This window comes from Hesperophylax consimilis, chromosome 26 (genome assembly GCF_061612785.1).
Source record: "Hesperophylax consimilis isolate HC1 chromosome 26, BYU_Hcon_1.0, whole genome shotgun sequence".
Taxonomy (NCBI): Eukaryota; Metazoa; Arthropoda; class Insecta; order Trichoptera; family Limnephilidae; genus Hesperophylax; species Hesperophylax consimilis.
Window position 1 is genome coordinate 1,237,298 of NC_142861.1, and position 16,709 is coordinate 1,254,006.

The 16,709-nt window shown below is 35.5% G+C and overlaps 2 protein-coding genes across 3 annotated transcripts in view; one reads left to right on the forward strand and one right to left on the reverse strand.

The window, feature by feature from the left end:
- Positions 1-124: 124 nt before the first annotated feature.
- LOC149410948 (S-formylglutathione hydrolase) lies at positions 125-6,073 on the reverse strand. Its single transcript, XM_089647492.1, has 5 exons — positions 5,933-6,073; positions 5,560-5,783; positions 3,679-3,924; positions 2,990-3,209; positions 125-906 (listed from the first exon to the last, which is right to left on the reverse strand). The coding sequence occupies exons 2-5, from the start codon at positions 5,772-5,774 to the stop codon at positions 724-726; spliced, it is 864 nt and encodes a 287-aa protein (XP_089503618.1). The 5' UTR covers positions 5,775-5,783; positions 5,933-6,073; the 3' UTR covers positions 125-723.
- Positions 6,074-7,889: 1,816 nt separating this feature from the next.
- The window catches only part of Tango11 (transport and golgi organization 11), a 28,277-nt gene continuing 19,457 nt past the window's right edge, over positions 7,890-16,709 (forward strand). For both annotated transcript variants that reach the window (XM_089647481.1, XM_089647482.1), the window contains exons 1-2: positions 7,890-8,045; positions 10,226-10,470. In XM_089647481.1, coding sequence (XP_089503607.1) covers positions 10,227-10,470 — 244 coding nt within the window. In that variant the 5' untranslated portion in view covers positions 7,890-8,045; position 10,226. The remainder of the gene's footprint in view (positions 8,046-10,225; positions 10,471-16,709) is intronic.

The following is a 16,709-nucleotide window of genomic DNA, read 5'->3' on the forward strand; positions in this document are numbered from 1 at the left end:
TTTGTGTACATGCTGTGTTATTTATCTTCCTGACCGATAAAAGTTAAAAAAATAAGAAAAACAATAAAAATTGGACAATTTCTTAAATGCAATTTTTGTGTCATGTTTATTAAGTTTTATTTACAAAATGTATAAAATAGAATATTATTGGCAACTGATTTATATATTTTACAGGATATATATTATGTATAACAGGAAAATAAAAAGATATCTAAAAAGTTGACAAATTCAAACAAAATGTACTGCGAAATCTTAAAAAATAAATTCGCCACTGTCGGGAATTCCATTTAATGTAATCTACGGTAAAGGATAAGTTGCTTCCCGGCTAAGCCGAAACTGATTAAACTGCTTCCCGCCTAGGCTGAACCAGGTTAAGTCACTCTCTGTCTAAGCTGAACTCGATTAAACAACTTCCTGGTTAGGATGAACACGTTAAGCCGCTTTCCAATTAAGCTGAACCAGGTTAAGCTGCTTTCGGACTAGGCTGAACCCAGTTAAGATGCTGTTTGGTTAAGCCGAACCCAGTTAAGCTGCTACCCAATTAGGCTGAACCCGGTTGAGATGCTGCCTGGTTTAGCAGAACCCGTTTAAGCTGTTTCTCGACTAGGCTGAACCCGGATAAGATGCCGCCTGGTTAAGCTTAACCCAGTTAAGTTGCTTCCCGGCTAAGTCGAAAGTAGTAAATGAAGAGTCTGCTATAGTTTGTTTGTACGATGCGATGAGTTACGCGTAGAGGATCTTGGCATGGTACTCGAGGTGTTCTCCGATATAGGTGGCAATGTAATAGTAGGAGTGGTCGTATTCCTCCCTCATCTTAAGGACGCACGGCAAAGCGGCGCTGAGGCACGCCTCCACCAGCTTTTCGGGTAACAGCTGTTTCTCCTTGTAGAAGTTATCCGCCTTACCCTGTGAGGAAAAAATTCATATTATATTCTCCAAACGATGCCAGAGAAAACATTTCATTAATTTCAAAACATAAGGCTCACATTTCGCCAGTAAATTTGATTATTTTTTCGCAAATGTTGCACAGTGAGGAATTTTGAACCATTCCAGCTGTCATCCCATACAACGAAAGTGAATTTTCGATTTACATAATTAAAAATTAAATTGCTAAAATTAAAATTATCCCAAATGCAGTCAGATTCCTTTTATGGTAATTAAGGTAAATCAGAAGGTTTTATTAAAAAATATTTTGTATAATCCGTGTCCAGCGATTCTGAATAATATTTAATATATATAATGATATTTTCCTTGTGATTTGAATGACAGTCAATTAAAACACAATTGAGTTTCTCTGTATTGAAAGAAGAGGTTTATTTTGTTAATCTCACAAGAGTTACATACAGAAAAGCATTCAGTAACAAAACATTACCTGTAATGAAAGAAACGACATTTAATGTTATTAATTTTATGTCAATTCCTTAATCACAATCACGATAGCAATTACAAATTATTTCCATCAATCTGTCATGTCACAACCCATAGATTATTTTTACTATGTCACCATAAACTACGAAATATCGAGTCGACTGTGTAGGTACTGTGGCGCACATCCAGCCAGTGACAGTCCACGACACACACAGCCACAATGACGAGACAAGCTCGGCATTGCATTGAATTAAAGAAAATTATATTTTTCTTTACATATACAGGGTGTCCGAAAACTCGTAGTACAAGCGGGAAACTGGTGAATCTACATCACATTTGGAGTCGATTTTGTAGTATATATTTTTTTTATTTGAGCTTTCGTTATCGAGTAAATCGAGTTTGAAGTTGATTTTTTTTTAATTTTATTTTTTTTTTTTTTAATCAAATTCTTATAAATTATTACTGAAGATCAAAGTACCCAACTAATTAAAACTATTTGAAAGTAAAACAAATGAAGAAACTCGGATTTGAAGCATTATTTTGAAATCACCCCTCATTTAACCCGGTGTAATCATAAAATATTTCTGCTCTGCAGGGTTAAAACATCTGTTATTCAACCCTAAACACCAGAAAAAACTTTAACCCTAAAATAGCCGAAAAATATATTTTTTTGGTTTTTTTTTTTTTTTGAAAATGCTCAAATCAAAAAACTTTATGTTTTTTTGGGTTCCCCATGTGGTGTAGATTCTCCAGTTTCCCGCTTGTACTACGAGTTTCCGGACACCGTGTATATAAATATAATAAATATAAATAATAATATATAAATAAATATATTTATTTGAACACTTTTCTTCTTTTCAGTTGAAGCCACGAACCTCGTGTTAAGACGAAAGCGCTAATGTTGGTACTTACCTACCTATGATCGAAAATATATTTACTTTTAATTAATTAATTAATAATTCTAAATTTGAAATGTGCATTTCTTTTGTTTAAATTTTTGACACATTTCGAGTTTTTTCAAGTTTACTAATGGTGTTCATTCGAAAGGTAAATTTCTGATTGTCAACAATTCAATGACATTATTAGTCACATGAGAATGACATTATTTTTCACATGAGAATGACATTATTTGTCACATGAGAATGACATTATTTGTCACGGGAGAATGACATTATTTGTCACATGAGAATGACATTATTTATCACATGAGAATGACATTATTTGTCACATGAGAATGACCTTATTTGTCACATGAGAATTTCATTATTTATCACATGAGAATGACATTATTTGTCACATGAGAATGACATTATTTGTCACGTGAGAATGACATTATTTGTCACATGAGAATAACATTATTTGTCACATGAGAATGGCATTATTTGTCACACGAGAATGGGGCGTTTCTATAACTCGTTCTTGCGTTCGACAGCTCAGGTTGGTATGATTTCTCAGCTTCTGTGTTTCTTCCCTCCTACAACACGGGTCTCTTCAAGCAATGATTTCCCTTATGGAATCCTGTGTGAGGTTAACATTAACTAACCAGTACGCCGTTTCTGCGCAGGGCAAGGGCAGGCAGAGAAGATTGACCCCCACACATCCCTGAAATAAATAAAATTACCTGATCAACGAACAGCTCCAGTGGCGGCCCGTTATACGTCTTGACCAGCTCCACGCTGTCCCAGAGCTTCCAGAGTCCCTGGTCCTGGCCGAGGTAGCCGGCCAGGGCTTTGCGCCCCCAGGGGCCAGCCGAGGGGTGGCAGATGGGGGCGAAGGCGCTGCACGAGCGGTACAGCCCGGGGTTCTTCAAGGCACACACCATGGCACCGTGCCCCCCCATACTAACCAAACAACAATTAACTTAATTAAATACATCAGATGAAAACATTTTCATTAATGAATGAGAGGAAACGTCAGAGCTGAAGCTTTAATCTCTTTGTGGACGAATTTGGAAGTTAATTTACCAATTTTAAATCTATTTCAGATAAAGCAGATCTTTGAATATACAGGGCGTAGCTAAACAGACAGTGCAGTTTTGAAGGGCCTGTACATCCCGTGTGATGGGGTAGGAACCTGGAAGGGGTCTCATTGTGTCGGGAGGGTAGTGCTGTTTTCAGTTGTTATCATGGTTTGGTCCAGACAACACCGGGGACTCCATATCTTTGATGGGTTAGATTGTGTTGAAAAGGCCGGCGGGATAAAGGTTAAGGTAGGCACAGCATTTCAGCCGTTATAAACTGGACTAGTGTGAATCAGTAGATGATATAGACACGTCTAAAAGAAAATAATTATTCAAGAGCAATAACAAACCTATGTCCCAGTATGCCCATCCTGCCCGAGTCCACAACGTCCTGGAAAGCGGTGGTGATCAGATCAACCAGCTCCTTGGTGACGTAGCTGAACATCCGGTAGTTGGTCTTCCAGGGCTCCACCTCCGCGTCCACGTAGAAGCCGGCCCCCGAGCCAAAGTCGTACGCCTCGTCTTCCCCGGGGATGTTCACCTCGCGTGGAGACGTGTCCGGGCAGACAATCACTAGACCAAGGGTCGCAGCGTACCTGCATCGCAAACAAATCAACAAAATATAATGCAAATTCTCAAATAGATGAAACACGTGGCATGAAACCAAAGAATTCTTAACCTAATTTATTTGCGTAAAGTATTTGAATCAGTATAGAGCGTCGCATTTCAATTATATAATTTTTGATCTCCCTAAAATTAAATAAGTTTTTCACCTTGGAATTAGATGAAACTCTTAATGTTTCGGAATATATTTGTCCCACTGTAAATGATTGTAATAACATCGTAGATAAAATAGCAAAATAATTCTCAGTATTGCATTTAAATATCAGATAATTTAATGAATTTCTACATTGTCATTGGACCTATTTTGTTTATAATTTACATTAATCAAATGTTTAAACTATCACTTCACGGTAAACTCATATCTTTTGCTACAATAATTATAGAAAAAAAAAACATGGAACGAGATTACCAATGCAGCCAATCAAGACATGAAGGTTATCAAAAAATGGTTCGATAACAATCTATTACCAAATTTACATAAATTTTTATAAAATAACATTGTTTTTAACACCACTTTATTGTATTTATTTTCAATATATTAAAAAAACCGGTTTCGGTTCACCCTGAACCTTCATCAGGGTTATATAAAAACTTATGTTTTGGTTTGTTGTTTTATATATTGAAAATATATAGAATAAAGTGGTGTTAAATACAAAGTTATTTTATTCTAATTATTATAATCTATACTCAACACCGAAAAAACTTATTAAATTCCCTTCTCTCATCGAGAAGATGTGCCAAAAACTTTAATTGACATAACCATTCATTCAAAAAATTGTATAAATGACATTACATGTAATACGGACTGCGCTAAACCAAATTATAAATCTAATGTTAAATATTTCGGAATCTTAATAGATAAAAATGTTAAATGGAAGGACCAGCTCAACCTCACAGTGGAAAGAATAAGAAAACTTATCTGTTTCTTCTATAACATATGTAACATATTAAACAAGAAAACTAACAAAATGGTCTATTATGCATTAATACAGTCCCTACCTATGGCATTATTGGGTGGGGAGGGGCTTTTAAAGCTATGTTACAGCCCATAGTTACAATACAAAGAATAATAATAATATAGGACAATTTGTATAACGGCGCTTTTGTGAGATATCACCTCAGGGGCGCTTTACAGTTGATGCAGGTATTACAAAAAATATAAATATTACAAAAATAAAGTGAAGTTAAGTTAAGTAAAATGAAGAACGGGAATAGGTGAGACTCTGCAGCAAGAATCCTAGGTGGTGAAGAAACTGGACCAGCTGCTGCAGCGAGAGAGTCTACCGCGTCCACCAACAGTGCCAGCACGAGGTTCGTCATCCATCCAGGTATGTGTCTGCTGTTAATAAAGCGCTGACACAATATCCTCGCATAGATACCAGACCTTGGCAGCACGGCTGTGACGTTCGACGAAGATAGAAAATGGAGACTGCAGCAAGAATCCTAGGTGGTGAAGAAACTGGACAAGCTGCTATTAAAATTATCTTTAGGAAACCTGTACGAGTTCCCAACTTTAGAGATATTTTGGGAATTTAATGTACCAACTGTCACAGAATTGTATAAGAGAAATGAGGATAAATCCATGTTAAAATATACAGTGTACTAACCTTTGAGCGCCGGCTTTAGTAATGAAATTCTGTTCATTGCAGGTTAGTCCGGACAGCCAGTAAACTACGGGCACTTTAACATTCCCTTCTGATACTTGCGGCGGCAGGTAAATGGCAAACTTCATCGGGCATTTTAATTCTGAAGACTGGTGGCTGAATACCTTCTGGAAGCCGCCGAAACACGCATTGGATGATACTAGAGACAGATTCTCCATCTTGGGATGCTGAAAATACATTGTGGATGAGTATCTCCCCGAATAAATGTAATTGTTTTGCGCAAATCTCAAAATTCTAAGCATTACGAAAGTGATGGATGTCTGTTCTAATTTTAATTCACATACGGAATGTATTCATTTATTTATTTAAAACTTACTTGTTTAAGTATAGTAGTACGGATGCCGGTAAGAGCAAGTACAAAGTAGAAGCGACTGTGACGTTCTTGTTATGAATTTTATTTAAAAACAGAGGTTATCTCAGTTTTCTCGTTATCTGTCAAGTGTCATTGTCATTAGTGTCAATGTCAAACTTTATTTTTCTATGGTTAAGTAAGTAGGAACCAGACCGTTACAGCATAATTAATTTTTTTTCCTTCGCCTGACTTTTTTTTTTATTTTCTAAATGTTATTTTCCATGAAGTGGTGAATAATTTAAATTTACAGAATTTAAAGTTATGTGGGATTGTTTCAGAGAATTTGAACAATTCATCAAATTTCAAAGTTAATTTTCAAGGACTGTGAAAGTTCTATTGCGTTAGTTCTATTATTATTTCAGTTTTGTGAAGCAACTGGCCCATGTTGATATAATAACAGAATTTCAATAGGACTGTCACTAAACATGGAAATTAACGTTGAAATTTGATGAAGTGTTCAAATTCTCTGAAACAACCCGTTCTAAATGTTCTTTATTCAAATAAAACGGCGTCAAATGCGCCTTACGATTTTTACCTCATAGGGTGTTTTAAATGTTATCGTGAATATTCCCCTTGTCCATGTTGGCCCAACGCTTTCTGCTAATATTGGTGCCAACTCGCTAACGTATAAACGCCGTCGCCAACGTGGGGACCAATGCTTGTGACCAACGCGTTGGGCCAACGTTGGCGCTAATGTTCTTGGCCAGTTCACGAATAAAAACAATAATGTTTGGAAAGTAAATCGAAACTGGCACACTTTACATCATTTTAGAAAATTTATTCGTCAATATGTAAATAAAATAAATATACCTCCATTAGCCTCCATTATTTTTTTCAAGAATAAAAAACATTACAAATAACCAAGGCGGTTCTACGACTGTAGCGAAGATGTTAGAAATTGCTCTTTAAGACGTGGTGCACTTCCCTATACAGTCAGAACTGTGGACACAATATCCAGTAGCGCAATGGGACAAGCTGAGCGTGTGCTACAACAACGCGTTCAGCAATTTATGCAACTACCAAGGTTCTGAAGTGCCTCCACGGTATTCACACAAGGGAGGATGCACTCATTCACCGCTTTACTTTGTCATCGACTAGCCAGCTGCTTCTGAGGCAGGACACGAAAATCGACAAACGTCGTTGTCGTGGCTGCTTCTGAGTGGCTCAGCTCTCCATTTAATTAGCGATGATAATTTAATTTTAATTTATCTTGTTAATTTACTGTTTTTTTTTTATGTTATCATTAGGTTTACCTATTATGTTTTTTTTTCATTGTTATTATTTCTCTCTTGTATAAATATATCATGAAATATGATAAACTGGGATTGCACTACCTTCCAAGTCCTGCTGGATCAAAAACTTGATTAATAAAAATAAAATAATATAGCAAAAATTCTTTGTGCACGCCGGGATTTGATACCGCGACGTTTGGATTATTAGTCGAGAGCCATATCCCTCGACCACGGAGGCGGTTGAATATAGATTGATGTGGAAATTATCGCAGCCGTGGAAATTTATTTGTACAGCACGTTTAATTATGAACCATCGTAATTTGTAAACGTAAATAATCAATCACGCAATAATCAACACTACCGTCTCTGCTAAACGCGTATTGCAAACTCATAAATAAACCACTACAAACTGAAGATGGGGACAACGTGTGAATGCTGTTGACGGGTTATCGCCAAGATCCTTTGATGTGTGCACGAAAACCGGTATGCTATACACTTTGGGCCAGCGCGTTCGTCCAATGCATTGGACTAGATTCACTAGATGGTTGATTTATGCATTGGACAAACTTGTACATGGCCCATTAGACTTGAAGCCTTGTATTTTCTCGGTAAGGAAAATTTCCTGGCAATACTACTTTTCTTCGTCTGGCAATAAACAGTAAATAATATTTTGACCATAGAAAGTAGAAACCAGTAGAAACGTATTTTCGACCGTATAATTTTATATGAAAGAAAATTACATATTCCTATTGGTTATTTTTTTGTAAAAAACTCATTAGAAATCGTAATTTACTAATAGAAACTGCGCCCTTCGATTTAAGAAACAAGAAGTGATCTTTTCTCAGGTATTCATCAACATTTATTCAATGATCACCGATTAAATTATGTAGGTACACGTATGTAATACTGCAACAAAATAAAGAATTGTTCTGTATTAGGTTATTCATCCGTCAATTCAATTAAAAATGTTCACCTTCGGATTTACACCTTCTCTTTCGTATGGTTTACTTTTTCTAATCTCCAATTTGTGTATCGATGACTTTTGCCAGTAATAATAATCCAACCACGAATATTTCCAAGTGACATTTATTTTAGGGTATGATCATCCCTTCTCCCTGTTACATAAAATATAAATATAAGTGAAATATTTCAATATCTGTAATCGCTTAGGAATTCTAGCCATCATAAAATATCAGAACTACGAAATTTCTCTTATCAGTGACATAATTTGCACAACAATTGTAAGTACTGTTCCAGGAAAATGTCTAAGTAAATAAGTGTAGATTTAGAAAACGTGAAACGGGGTGAATTCTGATGTAAAAACCCTGCTCCACCTTCTTCAGTGTACTCAATTGATGAGAATGACTTGTGCCCGTGGTTTGAATTTATCCAAACAACGCCAATAAGGAATTCCAGTAAAAAAAAAAAATTTCTAACTTAAATACCAGTACACTAATATTTTTTTCAAAAATAACCTTTTCACACCCATTTCTATAACCAAAACATTTGATCGTTTTCAAGCAGTGTGGTTCGTCACTTTAGTCTTCTTCTTCTTTCGTATGGTGTTTGGTCACTTTAGTTGGATAGGGTTTTTACTTCGCCTTTCTATGTTCTAATGTATCAAAGTTTGCAAAGACGATTTCCCATAATCTATTTAAGTTTTCTGATTTTGTGTTTCAAAGTATTTTAGTTAGAACCTTATGCAAAGAATCATTACGTCCTAGCTGGTTGCATATGGTTCTATCTGCACGTTTAGGTATTATCTAAAATGGTAAGTATATGTCGTCTTTAAATATTTCCTTTAAAATATGTTGAAACTAAAATTCTTTAAAAAAGATTTAACCTCAAAATCAGAAATCGGTAAAATGATAATGAGACATCGTATTTGCAAACATTGACACCTCATATCTCAGGACAAGGTAAAGTGAAGACAGAACCCTGTCCAACTGAGGTGACGAAATGTCGATTTCATAGTTGAAATAAGGAGTTTTCAAAGTCCGCCAAAACGATTGAAATCTGGCAGGGAAGGAGTGACTTTGTATGTACCTAGGTTTTGTCGGTTAACAGTAATGTCTATCCCACTCGGGTCGGTGTGAAATCAACAAATCCCAATCCCAAAAATAACGTGAATTCTTTTGAAATACCATGTGCGACTCTACGCAGTCCAGCTTGGCACAAAATTGTGCGCATTCTAGAGCATGCGGCCGGCCGACCAATGAGGTAGTGGTGTGAGTTCTGTCAGAATCCACCGACCAATCATAGGGCATTTAAGTCACTTACAGATTTAATATTTTTAAATGACAAACCCAAGGTAATTAGCTTACTGAAATTACCAAATATTTAGAAATTCCACAATCTTAAACGACTTAGTAACAAATAAAATTGATTAAAACCCTATAAACTACCCCTCCCCCCCTCCCCCATATGTTGTGTATATAAACCGTAGACTAAGAATTTTGTGTACCAGTCTGAAGATGGCTTTGACGAGCTGAAACCGGTTACGGTCAAAATAAAATTAAGTGGAATAAAGTTTTTTATTTGTTTTATTGTAATATTTTTAAATGACTATTTATTAATTCTATCTGTAATAAATCTTGTATATTCAGAATTAGCGTTTGTTGATCTATATGAAAATATGTATTTTAATCTTTAATATTTTTCACTCAAGTTTCTTATTGTCACAATTTTGCCATTTTATATTATGACCAAATTCGTTAATTCGAGCATCGTTCTTTTCTCGTCGAGATGAATTATAAAACATTCATTAATTAGTGGGTCTTGTGAGTGGTCTAGAAATTCATTAAAAGTTTATGTAACTATCAACGGAGTATATTTTCACAAAGTTATGACACAGAGAAAGAGACGTGGCGGATCTTGGTGATCTTGGAGACGCGAGTAAGTCTCAGACGGCGGTTCGGCGTTTATATTGATCTCCCGAGGCACGGTATCTTGGAGTGCAGTCTCGACCGTTCACATTTTTACATCATCTGTTTGTTACATACTGTTGTGTTTGTTTGTTGGTCAGCATGTCGCGTAACCACAGCCCGTCACACTGGAGCGTGGGCGTGGAGGACCGCCTGCTGAGGGACGCTGCGTACACTGAGGACATCAGCGTGCGCATGCGTGTGCCCAAGCGCATCACGGCGCGCGGAGAGGCAAACGAGGAAGAGCTGCAGCAGATGCAGCCCGCCTCCTGGACTAACCACCGCGAGAAGTTCGACATGAACGTGCCCGACAGGATTATGCTGCTCGGGCAGGATCAGCACTTAGGTAGGACCACTATTACAGTAACTAGATGTCGCGTGATAACAACCAAAGTGACCGCTAATGAAATGGAATTGGCAGATTTTTATTTGTTTGTTTTGAAGCGATTAAAATCAAAACTAGTAGTATTGAGAGCAGTAGATCTCGCGTCTAAAGTAGTAAAATTTCCTCTGAAATACATACCTGCTTAATTATAAACCATACAATTTATGTAATATTTTTTTATTTCAAACTAGCTTACCCCGCCACGCATTGCTGTGTCTCAGTCTGTCTGTGCAGATAGAAAAACAATAGCGTGCGTTGCTTTTACGTCCAACACGGCTGTTTTAAAAAAAAGTTTTTTTTTTTTTTTTTTAATTATTATGTGACATATGTATATATAATATAGGTAGATAAACACAAGCGTATTCGAATGTAACTTTGAGTCAACATTTCGGTCAAGCAATTGTTGAAGAACTTTCGGAGATATAAGATTTTAAACAAACAAACATTAACATTTTTATTTATATAGATAGATAAGGAATTATTATACAATTTATCCAAAGAAACGTCACTAGTCAATAATTCTTTTTTCGAACTTTCTTCAGGCAGCTAGGTATGTATCTTAACCGTTAGAGTGCTATCCAGCACTATCGCGCTGCAAGACTTACTCGAAAATTGCGACACGGTGCTGCGTACTTTAAAATGCATTCTCGGGAGAGCGTATGTTACATTCAAATGCGTTGTATTGCGGTTGGCGCGAGTCTTGATAACTGTACTTGATGAATGACAGCGACACTACGGACGACGAGACCTCTGTTTGAAAAAAGTTTTTACAGGAACATCTGACGATTTTTTTTAAATTCCTCGACTAGGAGGCGCTTCTTGTTCCGATGCAAAACCAACAGCCTATTTCAATTTATTTTTCACCTTATTACTTTTAGAAAATTTGTCAAAGAAACCAATCGTTTTGCTGCACAATTCTTGAACTCAGGCAATTTGAAATCAAATTCATGGGCAAAAAAGTCGACATCAACTATTGTGAATGTAATAAAAGCATTCATTGGCGTCTAACTGGAAATGGGGATAACAAGATGAGCCACCATGTTTCTTATTGGAAAAGGGATTCCAATGAGATAAAGCGATCAAACCTCATATGTGCTCACTGTAAAAAGGGACTACATGGAATTTGCGCGGTAAAACACAATTGTGAAGCGACATAATTTTATGTATTTTAATATTTTTTGTAGTTGTAAATGTGTAGTTTTTTTTATTAGAAGCGTAACATATCATTCTTTATTTGTTTAATTGCAAAAAATCTTTAAAATTTGTTGATATTTGTCCAAGTTATTGCATTTTTTTATTTAATACCATACTTTTTATCTAAAAACTTTAGCAAATTACAAGCATACTTGAAAATAAGCTTAGCACCAAAACGGTTAATATTGAAAAAATGCAATATTACAGACAAACGAAATGCAAAAGCTAGGTACTGATTTTGAAAAAAAAAAAAATACCAACACAAGACACAACGATTTCACATTTGAAAAAGATAATCTTTACTGAGGCATTAAAACGGCCACCATTTTCAAACGGAAACGGAACGTACATCGTGGCCATTATTAAATTCCATGTGCTGACTAGGAACACAAGACAAAATGTAACATTCTTCTGCAATACATACACAACCAACTATCAGACACACTCACTGACCAATAGGATGCATTATCTGGGCAACAAGTATGGGAGTACTATTGATATATTTATTGACTCCATTTATAGAATTAAGCGTAATGTATACCAGCGCTTTGTTGAATCCTACAAATTATAGTAGCGCTGGAAATGTAGTTTTGGTGATTTGCCTTATATGTAGTATTTTTCTAGTTTCTATTTTATTTTATGTTACTGTTACATGTTTTACTAATATTGTTTCATATTCAGTTTATCACTTTTACTGTTATAACATCCTTTAAATTTTTTTGTATAATTTTCGATAGCTCACTAGATCAGTGTTCCGCAAACTTTTTGTGTTCAAGGTACACCTATCAAATCAAGCAATTTTAGAGGGACACCAAAGAAAAAAGCATTATTTATTTATTACTAAAATCAATATACCTAATATGAAAAGATGTTTAGTGAGGAATGTGAGCCTGTTTAAATGAGCACAGGAGATCAAACTTTGAAGCAATCGTTGATAAGGCTGCTCTTATCTCTTCATCGATCGTCCTCAGGCGTTCTCTTTTTTTTTGATTTAATAGTAGTGAGAGTTGAAAATCCCAATTCGCATAAGTAGGTTGTGGAAAATGGTAATATATTTTCAACATCATGTTTGAAAGCAGTGGATAATCATTTTTTATATGCAGCCAAAAATGTGCTAGCTCTACTTTGGAAAATTTTAGTTTTAATGTCCGATCAGTTTTTAACTCCATGAATTCTTTCTGCTCGTTTATCGGCAAGTGTCCAAGGGAAATTTTATCCGAGAGTGGATTTCACACCCAGTCCATAAGTTGTAGGTCACACTTAGGAAAATAACAGTTCATTTTTTCTGCTAATAGCTACAACAAGTGTTTCACTATCAAAGGCTGCACTTTTGTTCTGAATCGACAGCCATGACATTTGGAAACAATTCATTACCACCATTGACAGTGGCTGATCCATAATACCAACTCAAAGCGAAAACTTTCAATTTTGTCCAAAGACGTTAAAATATAAGAATTCCTGCCTTGCATTTTTCTGTTGAGCTCATTTAAATTAGCGAATATGTCCGCCAGATATGCAAGTTTTACTACCCGTTCTTCTTCTTTAAACTCAGAAGCAAAATCTGAACCCTGGGCCTCTAAAAACGTCAGGGACTCATTTTTTAGCTCGTAAATCCGAAATAGCACTTTTCCACGAGAAAGCCATTGTAATTCTGTATGAACAGAAGTGACTGATGATCTGCTCCCATTTGCTTTCTTATTATCTTCACAATGCCTTGATTTTTTTCCGCGGCACACCAACTGATGACCACTGTACACCAGTGTGCCGCGACACACGCTTTGCGGAACACTACACTTGACAACACACTACCCGGCTGGGCGTAAATAAGTACAAACAAATTTACAGACAGGCGACATGCAAAACTGTTGAGTTAAGACAGGATTTCGCTTCTCAGTCTAAATAATGGGAAAAAAGTTATTTATCTTTTTTACTTGTACTATCATGTAGAATCACCTCCCGAAGTTTGTGCACTTTACCCCCGTATATAAGTTCAAATGCCGCTGGTTTTTATTTGCATTGATTGTGGAGTGAAGTGTGTTTTGCACACCAGTTTGTTGCTACTCAAATGAATGCCATTGTTTGAATTCGATAATGGTACTTATAACAGTATGTATAAGAAAACATTGAGCTTATCAGAAACGGCATATTTTATGCAAATTGATCCGTCGTACATAAAAAGAAGGACTGCTAAATGATGCATTATTGTGTTTTGAGTGCACTGGTCACTTCGTGTGCATTCTCTGCATACTGTATTTGTCCTTAACCTGTGGAACACCTGACCCTTTTTGAGGAAAATCAATAATGAAATCAAAAATGAACTCTAAAGTGTTTCAAGTGCATGCGATTCTGTTAAACATTTTTATGCACTTTCTCATGGCTTACAGGTTTAAATCGCATATCAAAAAATTTCAGCTAGGGCAAAATTCCTATGCCGGCAGCGCTTGAACGGTTTGTCAGCGGGAAAAAATTCTTCTTACTTGGCGCACAATTGGTTTTCTAGAGGTTAAAAGGTAGGCAGAGAGGATGGAATGGCATGCACCTCCTTACTGACACACTCCTTGCCAACATTTTTACTATCTTTTCCATCATGAGCTATAGCATATTTGATCAATATCACCAGCACACTGACACGCCCACAGAAAACTTGTATTGGTTTATAACATTAGTGGCCTTAAACCTTCTGCTGGAAAATACCTCTATCTCCGGTGCTGTGCAATTTTGTCATTTTTAAGTTGAATAAAAATTAATAGTTTATTACATAACTAGCTGAAGTGTGGTTAACCTTAGGAGATAGACGTATACCATCGCAGACCTTTCTGTAGACCTTTTTATGGTATACAATTCCGTAGTACATTATTTTGATGTATCTCATAAGGTTTAGCCAGCGTTAGCAATGTAAAATAATTTTTTTACAACTCGATTACAAAACATCGACTTTTCTCTACTTTCTAAAAATATAATATTCATGTATTATACATATAAACCTTCTGAAAGAAATTCTCTAAATGATAGTGAAAACCCTATCAAAATTAGTTGCGTAGTTTAGAAGAACTAAGCGCACAAACAGACAGACAAGGATAGCGACTTTATTTTATACTATTTAGAGATTACTCAACCGTTCAGGCCATACTTCCGCTTTGCAATAAAATCCTAATAAATGGAATATTTCTGAACGCATCCGAAAACTAAAAACTGTTTATTATTATTTATATTTATTTTTATTTGAAATAAACATATAAATTTCAAAAATTTAATTTTTTAATGCAAACATTAAAGTTTAAAAAATGGCTTTCCTTAAGTTTTATCGTCTAAACACTGAGCTAAAAATACTGATAATGAAAAAATTCATTCAAATACACGGTGTCCGGAAACTCGTAGTACAAGCGGGAAACTGGAGAATCTACACCACATGGGGAACCCAAAAAAACATAAAGTTTTTTGATTTGAGCATTTAAAAAAAAAAAAAAAAAACCAAAAAAAATATTTTTCGGCTATTTTAGGGTTAAAGTTTTTTCTGGTGTTTAGGGTTGAATAACAGATGTTTTAACCCTGCAGAGCAGAAATATTTTATGATTACACCGGGTTAAATGAAGGGTGATTTCAAAATAATGCTTCAAATCCGAGTTTCTTCATTTGTTTTACTTTCAAATAGTTTTAATTAGTTGGGTACTTTGATCTTCAGTAATAATTTATAAGAATTTAATTAAAAAAAAAAAATCAACTTCAAACTCGATTTACTCGATAACGAAAGCTCAAATAAAAAAAAATATACTACAAAATCGACTCCAAATGTGATGTAGATTCACCAGTTTCCCGCTTGTACTACGAGTTTCCGGACACCCTGTATATGTATTATTTTTTTAAATATGGCAGCCATATTCTCGAACGGGACTATATTTTCGTCAGCTTGAAGTGTGTTAATTATGTCTGTCCCTTTGTCACACATGTTCAATTGCCCACTGTTTTTCAATTGTAAATGAATGTCACTTTAATCCTATTCAATACTGTGAATTATTTCACAAATTACAATCAATTATTCAAGACCTCAATATAAGTAGTGTCTACAAATTACAGATCTAGTTGACATTGGGGTAAACACACAATGGGGACATTTTTTTGGGTTAGCTGGAAGAAATAGGATGTAACCTATAAGCTACACCCTTTGTACTCTTTTTGTGCAATAAATATTTTTTTAAATTTTGAATATATTATGATAGTCCGCGCTTGATTTTTTGAGAGCTCCTTAGAGCAGGCTCTGTTAAAACACCTGTAGAACATGCGCAGCATGCCCACATTGTGTCTGTGCATTAGATATATAATATCAGTCTGTTAACAGTCAATCAGACGGGCCGCCCTCCTTTGCACAGAATCAAGTAGGTTTATCAAAATACAATATTGAATTCACTATCTAAAATAACCTTAGTTTAGACACACATGTCAATTTTAATCTAAATTTTATCTAAATTGATAAGGTAAATACACAAGATAGATTAACAACAATGATAAGTTTCTTATTGAATTCATTTTTCAAGTCAGCGTGGCATTATGTTTCTACAAATTATGGATTGGATTTGGTATACATGTGCTCACAATCAGTCTTTTGCATGCATTTTAAACTGGCTTAGGCTGGAGTCACACCAAGTGCTTTGCCTAGTGCTAAGCTAGGTGCTATGCTTATCTGCTGTAAACACATGCTCCCACATTATATTACGATTTTATTATTTTTAGTAGTAGATCCCCCAATGCTTCGCTATTGCTAATGTCTTTCTCGAGCTTCTCCGATTTCTTCCACCATTCACTTCTGTATACCACAATGTTACTGTTAAACAAACTACATTACATCGACTTTAACCCTAGATAACTAAACTGTTTTCATTGTTTCATTGACTACGCAATAAAACACTAGAAATAAATCAAAAATATTTAATTAAGATAGGAACTTGTTGCATGGCACAAAAGTAAGGTTTATAATTAACAAATTAATATCAAAATATCATTCTACACAG